This window comes from Schistocerca serialis, chromosome 9 (genome assembly GCF_023864345.2).
Source record: "Schistocerca serialis cubense isolate TAMUIC-IGC-003099 chromosome 9, iqSchSeri2.2, whole genome shotgun sequence".
NCBI lineage: Eukaryota > Metazoa > Arthropoda > Insecta > Orthoptera > Acrididae > Schistocerca > Schistocerca serialis.
This window is the reverse complement of record NC_064646.1, coordinates 17,283,199-17,291,951: the sequence shown is the minus strand read 5'-3', so window position 1 is coordinate 17,291,951 and position 8,753 is coordinate 17,283,199. Positions and strand designations below refer to the sequence as shown.

General features: G+C 43.4%; 1 protein-coding gene across 1 annotated transcript; it reads right to left on the bottom strand.

Moving 5' to 3' along the window:
• Window positions 1-2,417: 2,417 nt before the first annotated feature.
• LOC126419039 (cuticle protein 9.5-like) lies at window positions 2,418-6,167 on the bottom strand. The gene is made up of 2 exons (XM_050086102.1): window positions 6,004-6,167; window positions 2,418-2,844 (listed from the first exon to the last, which is right to left on the bottom strand). Exons 1-2 carry the CDS (start codon window positions 6,010-6,012, stop codon window positions 2,545-2,547), a joined length of 309 nt encoding a protein of 102 aa, XP_049942059.1. The 5' UTR covers window positions 6,013-6,167; the 3' UTR covers window positions 2,418-2,544.
• Between the last annotated feature and the right edge of the window lie 2,586 nt (window positions 6,168-8,753).

Below are 8,753 nucleotides of genomic sequence, written 5' to 3'. Positions count from 1 at the left end.
CTAACTCCAATAGCAACAGGAAACAAAACATGGTAATCGATAAATAAACCCATAGCAACTGGAATATCAACAGGCAGAAGAAAAACGCTACGGACATATGCACCAACGTAACGTAAAAACTCGTTCCCTTTCTAGATTGACGGGGTGTTACCCAGTACGGTCATGATCTGCATAAGAGTTAATATTCACGTGTTAGTTTGAGCCATTTGCGTTCCTTTATTGGGCAATACTGTTAATTAGTGTATAATTGGTTTGCCTTGTTGTGATGTGTAAATTCATTGTGCTTCCCTCTCTGTTGCAGAGGCCTGTTGTAATTGTACACGTTAATTTGGCACGAAGCGCAGGCACGCTGGTGGATTGTACAAGTACCTATCTTAGAATGTTTACGTCAGCCACGTGTGCTAGAGCAGACGCCATTTTCCTGAATGCATGCAACTGAACCATTGTCTGTACAACCGGTGAAAATCAGTTTCACATTTAAATTAAACGAACCACTGCGTTAATTAATATTTTAATTTATCAGTGTATTTGTATTTTATAGATTGTCGTTAATATACTAAGATATTGGTTTAACATTTTCCTTAATTGGTAGAACTTGGTCAGATAGTGTAAAGCACATTGTGGCTATTAGTCGAGCATCATAGTTCGGAGTTCTTTACGGATTGGCATGCTAATTCGAGTTTTTGGGTTTCAAACTTTCGAGTGATTGAATGCCACTCGATGTTCAGCTAATTGAACCTTAACTTAAAGCCTGAAAGAGTTTTCTTACTGAAAGCCTGAAATGGATGTGTGAATTTCTTTTGTTAAGAAAAATTTTGGTGACTGTTTAAAGGCTTAACTGATTTCAAGGAGAAAGCCCGTTGTTACCTCTTAAGGATCTTTTGAAACATTTTTCTAACTATTTACATTATTAACTGTTTGAGGGCTAAGCCCGTTGCCCTGTCACAGAAGTTTGTTTAGAATATTGGTCCAATGGAATGGTTTGTTCAAATTCCAATGTACGTAAAATTTCAAACTGGCTTGTTGAGCACCATAAAACCGTAGGACAATACAGAGACCGATAGGTGTAAAACAATTACTTTGTAGATCAGTTGTAAGCGCTGGATTGAAACAAGAAGGGTGGCAGGTGGCATATGTCATGATGCCGTGGCGTTTTGCATCAGACCAGACAAAAAACGGATGAACCAAAACAAAATGAAGCCCATAATTCTCATCCTCGTTGCCGGTAACAATCTGAGACCGGCAGTCTTGTATTTTGCCACCAACGCTCTTCGGGCTTGTCTTGACTCAGTTATGAGAAGAGTAACAGCGGGCTGGAGACGAGAAATCCAGTGGAGGATCCATGAACTTATGGAGGATTTGGATTTCGAAGACATAGTAGTTTTATTAGCTCAAAGGCAAATAGATACAAAGATAAATTAAATTCACTGAAAAAAAGAAGAGGAATTCTAGGCTCAAGACAAACATAGGTAATGCAAAGGAAATGAGGATAAATCCTGGAAACAAGGAAGTTCCGATGCTTTTAGGGGAGCAGGGTTGTCAATTCATTCCTGTATTTGGGTACTGTAGCGACAGAAGATTGTGGATCTGGGGAAGATGTGATACACCGCATAAAGTAGGCAAATACTACCTGCACACAACTGAATTACAAACAGAAACGTCACATGCAAAAGTAAAATTAGCATTTTTAATACAAATATGACCGCTGTCATTTTGTACTGCAGTGAAAGTTGTAAAGTACATAAAAAGATAACATCAATGATACAGAATTTCATAAATAGGTTTCTCCGAGGCATAATGAATAGCTGGTGGCCATAAAGAATAAATAATGACGATGTCGGAAAAAAGCCAGACCTATAGAAGAATACATATGTAAGGGTAACTGGTGATTGAGAAAGCCGTATGGATCAGTCGAAAAGAAGGCATTGGAATGGAATCCTCAAGGAATGAGGAAGAGAAAAATGGTTCAAATGGCTCTGAGCACTATGGGACTATCATCTTAGGTCATCAGTCTCCTAGAATTAAGGACTACTTAAACGTAACTAGCCTAAGGATATTACACACATCCATGCCCGAGGCAGGATTCGAACCTGCGACCGTACCAGTCCCGCGGTTCCGGACTGAAGCGCCTAGAACCGCACGGCCACCGAGGCCGGCTGAGGAAGAGAGGCAGGCCTAACGCTACATACAAGAGGACGGTGGAAGGGAAGCAAGGACAGTTGGCAAGATCTGGATGGAGGGAAATGGCCAGAGACAGAGGTTTATGGCGAGTTCATCTGGATGCCTCATTTTCCCACAGGGGCCAAAGGAATTAAGTCAAACATGTCGTATAATTGACATTATAATTACATCATAATTGAGCATGAGCAAATAATGATGAAGTGTGGAAAATAAAGTTGGAAGTAAAAAATACCTCATTACAATGGCACAGACAAAACTTTATTCACCATATTTGGATTTACACAGTCATACATGGAACAGCTTGGATTCGTCATAGAATTGATCAGTTAATCAGCGAACTGGAAGCTTCAGCGAACTGGAAGCTCAGACGGTGGGGTAGTAAGGGTAGGCTCCTCCTACAACGGGGGCGACGTTGGCTGGGTAGACGTTGCGAACGATTCCGGAGGAGTAGACGCTGGGGACCACTCCTGAGGTGTAGACGTTCGATGCCACGGTGCCTGGGTACACCGCCGGCACGACGCGGCCACCCACCACCTGCTGGGGCTGCACCACGGTCTGGTACTGCAGTGGTTGGTACTGCGGCTGCTGGTAGACGCTGGTGCTGGCTGGCACCGTGGCGGCGCTGGCGGCGGCCACCACACCCAGGATCACCACAGCAAACACCTGCCGGAGGGACGAGAGGTGGCCCGTATTAGTCTCCACTCGTTACAGGTCACAGGCAAGACGTAGTGACTTGCATATAGACTAAAATACAGCAAGAAGCGAGACAGTTTTCATGATCTTTTCCTATCTACGAGGTGAACAAAGGTATTAAATTCTCCATCTACATCTACATCTATATGATTACTCTGCAATTCACATTTGAGTGCTTGGCAGAGGGTTCATCGAACCATAATCATACTATCTCTCTACTATTCCACTCCAGAACAGCGCGCGGGAGAAACGAACACCTAAACCTCTCTGTTCGAGCTCTGATTTCTCTTATTTTATTTTGATGATCATTCCTACCTACGTAGGTTGGGCTCAACAAAATATTTTCGCATTCGGAAGAGAAAGTTGGTGACAGAAATTTCGTAAATAGATCTCGTCCTTGCTTTAATGACTTCCATCCCCACTCGCGAGTCATATCTGCCCACACTCTCTCCCCTATTACGTGATAATACAAACCGAGCTGCCCTTTTTTGCACCCTTTCGATGTTCTCCGTGAATCCCACCTGATAAGGATCCTACACCGCGCAACAATATTCTAACAGAGGACGAACGAGTGTAGTTAAGCTGTCTCTTTAGTGGACTTGTTGCTTCTTCTAAGTGACCAGCCAATGAAACGCAACCTTTGGCTCGCCTTCCCCACAATATTATATATGTGGTCCTTCCAACTGAAGTTGTTCGTAATTTTAACACCCAGGTACTTAGTTGAATTCACAGCCTTGAGAATTGTACTATTCATCGAGTAATCGAATTCCAACAGATTTCTTTTGGAACTCATGTGGATCACCTCCATTTAAAAACGTGGCTTAAAGACGTCTTCAACAATATATTAAAAACAGAAGATACCCGTAATTAATATTAAATGTCTCTTACTCTGGCCATTCTTAAACAGAGGAAATCTCCAAACTACTGTCCAATAGCTTTGGTGTGCATTTGCTAAGTTGCTGGAACGGTTGATCTGCAACAGGATATACCCGACGATAGGCAAAGACCTGCCACATGAAGAAGCCAGACCTGAAGTGGCTGCACACGCGTATTAGCTCTCACATCTTATGTAGAAGTGGGATTTCAGAAAAATTTTAAAAAGATCAATAGACTTTATTGACCTCAGGGCAGCTTATCATAGGATATGGGTAGATGGTCTCATCATGAAGTCTGCTGACATGATTCCATGCTTGAAATTAACAAACCGGTTGGAAAGAGTGCAGGAAGTCCGATAGTGCAAGGTAAATCTCGAGTCCCAAACAAGCAAATAAAGAAGAACAGAGGACAGACTCCAGCAAGGATCAGTATTAGCTCTAATCCTTTCTAACGTTTACATTAGTGACCTGTCAGAGACTATCACGTATGTTTTGCTACGTTGACAATAATGCTATAGTTTTGTTGTGGTCATCAGTCCTGAGATTGGTTTGATGCAGCTCTCCACGCTACCCTATCCTGTGTAAGCTTCCTCATCTCCCAGTACCTACTGCAACCTACATCCTTCTGAATCTGCTTAGTGTATTCATCTGTTGGTCTCCCTCTACGATTTTTACCCTCCACGCTGCCCTCCAGTACTAAACTGGTGATCCCTTGATTCCTCAGAACATGCGCTACCAACCGTCCCTTCTTCTAGTCAAGTTGTGCTACAAACGTCTCTTCTCCCCAATCCTATTCAATACCTCCTCATTAGTTATATGATCTACCCATTTAATCTTCAATGCTATAGTGAATCAAACATATGGCTAGAAGAAGGAGAAACAACTTTAACAGTGGACCTAGATGTACGACACCAGCACTACAGAAAATGGAGACTGTGCCCACATTCAAAAATCAGAGATTGACTTGCACTTTCCACTTAAATAACCTCCAGGCAGACAAAGAACTTAAGACAATGTGCTGTGGAGAACGAGCCAAGCTCAACAAATATCCCAAATACTTAGACGTAACTCTGGACAGATCACTTAGCATCAGAAAATATGTTGAACTAACTGCCCAGAAATTCAAAACCATCCAGAAATTAGTGAGTACCACATGAGGAGCAGAAGGAATTACACTAAGCTGAGCAGCACTGAAGCAATGAAGTTTCTTATTTTTCCTTTCACAAGCATAAACTGCCATTCTTTTCTAAAAGCACTTATCTGAATGTTAGTGTTAGTTTGAACTGAAACGTGGGTGATAGAACAGAAGATTTCGAAACAAGGTGTCCAGTAGCATGCTGAAGCCTACTTTGATGCATGTGACAGCTAATGAATAAGCTGAACCGAATCAAAGAGAAACGAGTTGGTAAGGACAAACGAAAGCTTGAATACAGTAAGATAACTGAAATACATGTACGTCGCTGCAGCTATCCAAGCGACTTACAAAACACAAACTAGTGTAGAGAGCTACATGAAGCCAGTCCTGGAAGTGAAGCAAACAACAGAAACAACAACAATTGTCAGGGTTGGTGCGCTAGTTGTATCTAGATCCTGATAAACTCGAGGAGTCAAACTTCTTTAGTACTGGGCTCCTCGGTTATTCGATTCCATGCAGTCCTAAGCTGTCAGAAAGAAAAGAGGGAAGGAAGATTCGAGATTAACTTCTGTCGAGGGTGGGGCCATCAGTGAGGAAGAACAAGCTCTGTTTATCGACGGATGAGAAAAGAAAGCTTCCATGGCCTTTTCAGTGGAATCATTTTCGCTTTTGTATACGCGATCGGTGGAAATCGCGGAAAATCCGAATAACCAGGTGGGGATCTGAACCGTTGCCCTCCCGAAGGCAAGCCCACTGTCCTGACCACTGCGGCGCCTCATTCTGTGAGGAACATTTGACCCAAGGAGTAGAACTACTTGCACAATACGCATGTGATTGCTATATAATCTAAGCAACTTAGTAAATGTTTTAGATACTTCCGAAAAACTGATTTAAGTGGATATTTGGAGCTCAGAATGTAAACTGTTCTTGATTTCAATTCGAAGGAAGATAACTTTCGTAACTTATCCACGATGATTACTGACATTTACAAAGTCAGTACAGAATCGATCTATTAATGTAACTGATCGTCAGTTAGCCTTGTATCACAACATGAGTTGACAGTACAGCAGAAAATGCATTCAGTAAGCAGCAAAATCTATGAATTGTGTGCATACTCACGGCTTTCATGATGAGGAGATGTGGAGTTGCGAAAACGAGGTCTGCACTGTGGTCTGGTGGGTCACCGTGTGTGTCTGCCTCTGGAGGCGTCTGCTCTTTTATACCCGTTCGGCCCCTGGAGCGCTTACGGGAGATAATGGCAAATTGTAGCTCCAGTGCCAATGACCGTGGCTGTGGTGTGTGGCGGGGTAGGGGGGTGGTGGGGGAGGGGGAGGGGGAGGTGGAGAATGTGGGGACCAGACAGGTCGTTACCTCAGCATCGCCCAGATGTGAGTTCCTCCCGCTGTGGCGCAAAACCAGTTCTGATGTTACCGCACCGCGACCCTCGCTCATGGCAGCAGGTTGTCTGCGGCGTTATTTAGTGACGCCAGATGTTCTTCTCTCGCGTCGCTGTACAGGATCATGGAAGATGGAGCGCCAGACAGTGGTGCGGCAACAGTTACCTAGCATAATAATTTGTGATTGTTATTTTATAAACGGCGCTCAAATGAAACACAGAATGTTATTTGAGATAGTACTGACTGTCACGCCAAGATGCAATTAGCCTGCACGTTCTGTGTAGAATGACGCAGCTTGATAATGGTATCGTTCCTCCACACTATCACACACTGTTCAGTCCCATGTGGAGCGGTGGTCATTCGCGGATCGTTTTTAGTTGTGCAATGCTGAGGAAAAACCGGCAGTTTGAAGTTAACAGTTTAACGTCCTGTCGATGTCGAGGTCATTGTAGGAGTAACTGAAGCTGGGATGGGGAAATAAGCAGAGTCTTTCCAATGGAACCACCCCAACATTCACCTTAACGAATTTAAGTAGCTCACCATCCTGAGAAACTGCAGTTTTCCTACAGTGGAAAATGGTTCAAATGGCTCTAAGCAGGATGGGACTTAACATCTGAGGTCATCAGTCCCCAATACCTAGAACTACCTAAACCTCACTAACCTAAGAACATCACACACATCCATGCTCGAGGCAGGGTTCGAACCTGTTACTGTAGCAGCAGCGCAGTTCCGGACTGAAGCACCTAGAATCTGTCGGCCACAGTGGCCGACTTCCTACAGTAGAAAATTGTTAAAATACTGGTTAGATAGACACGCGGTTAATTGAGATATCCTAAGTGAACTCATATGGAAATCATTCTTCCCGTAAAACTCTATTGAAAAATTACTGTTTGTAATTTTGTCGAGGCTGCATTGAGAAATCTCCTTTATTAGTGGTGACTAGTTTCGTCACTAGCAGCGTCTTTGATTCATAATCAAAACGTCTTCGGTCCCGGGTTCGATCCCCGCCACTGCCTAAATTTTGATAAATAATCAACATTGGGGGCCGAAGACTTCCGGCATAAGAAGTCAGCCTCATTCTGCCAAAGGCCTTGTCAAAGCGGGCGGAGGAGCGGATAGAGGTTCAGGGCACTCTCTTGTCCTAGGGGTGGGAAATTGCCCCTAAAGGCGGAAGAATCACCAATGATCAACGACATGAGGATGCAGAAGGCAATGGAAACCACTGCATTAAAGACACGTAACGTGTATCCACAGGACATGTGGGCTGTATTTGAAGAAGTGTCATGATGATCTCTCCATTGGCAAAAGATTCCGGAATAGTCCCCCATTCGGATCTCCGGGAGGGGACTGCCAAGGGGGAGGTTACCATGAGAAAAAGATTGAATAATCAACGGAAGGATAACGTTCTACGAGTCGAGGCGTGGAATGTCAGAAGCTTGAACGTGGTAGGGAAACTAGAAAATCTGAAAAGGGAAATGCAAAGGCTCAATCTAGATATAGTAGGCGTCAGTGAAGTGAAGTGGAAGGAAGACAAGGATTTCTGGTCAGATGAGTATCGGGTAATATCAACAGCAGCAGAAAATGGTATAGCAGGTGTAGGATTCGTTATGAATAGGAAGGTAGAGCAGAGGGTGTGTTACTGTGAACAGTTCAGTGACCGGGTTGTTCTAATCAGAATCGACAGCAGACCAACACCGACAATGACAGTTCAGGTATACATGCCGACGTCGCAAGCCGAAGATGAACAGATACTGAAAGTGTATGAGGATATTGAAAGGGTAATGCAGTATGTAAAGGGGGACGAAAATCTAATAGTCATGGGCGACTGGAATGCAGTTGTAGGGGAAGGAGTAGAAGAAAAGGTTACAGGAGAATATGGGCTTGGGACAAGGAATGAAAGAGGAGAAAGACTAATTGAGTTCTGTAACAAGTTTCAGCTAGTAATAGCGAATACCCTGTTGAAGAATCACAAGAGGAGGAGGTACACTTGGAAAAGGCCGGGAGATACTGGAAGATTTCAATTAGATTACATCATGGTCAGACAGAGATTCCGAAATCAGATACTGGATTGTAAGGCGTACCCAGGAGCAGATATAGACTCAGATCACAATATACTAGTGATGAAGAGTAGGCTGAAGTTCAAGACATTAGTCAGGAAGAATGATTACGCAAAGAAGTGGGATACGGAAGTACTAAGGAATGACGAGATACGTCTGAAGTTCTCTAACGCTATAGATACAGCAATAAGGAATAGCGCAGTAGGCAGTACAGTTGAAGAGGAATCGACATCTCTAAAAAGGGCCATAAAAGAAGTTGGGAAGGAAAACATAGGTACAAAAAAGGTAGCTGTGAAGAAACCATGGGTAACAGAAGAAATACTTCAGTTGATTGATGAAAGGAAGAAGTACAAACATGTTCCGGGAAAATCAGGAATACAGAAATACAAGTCGCTGAGGAATGAAATAAATAGGA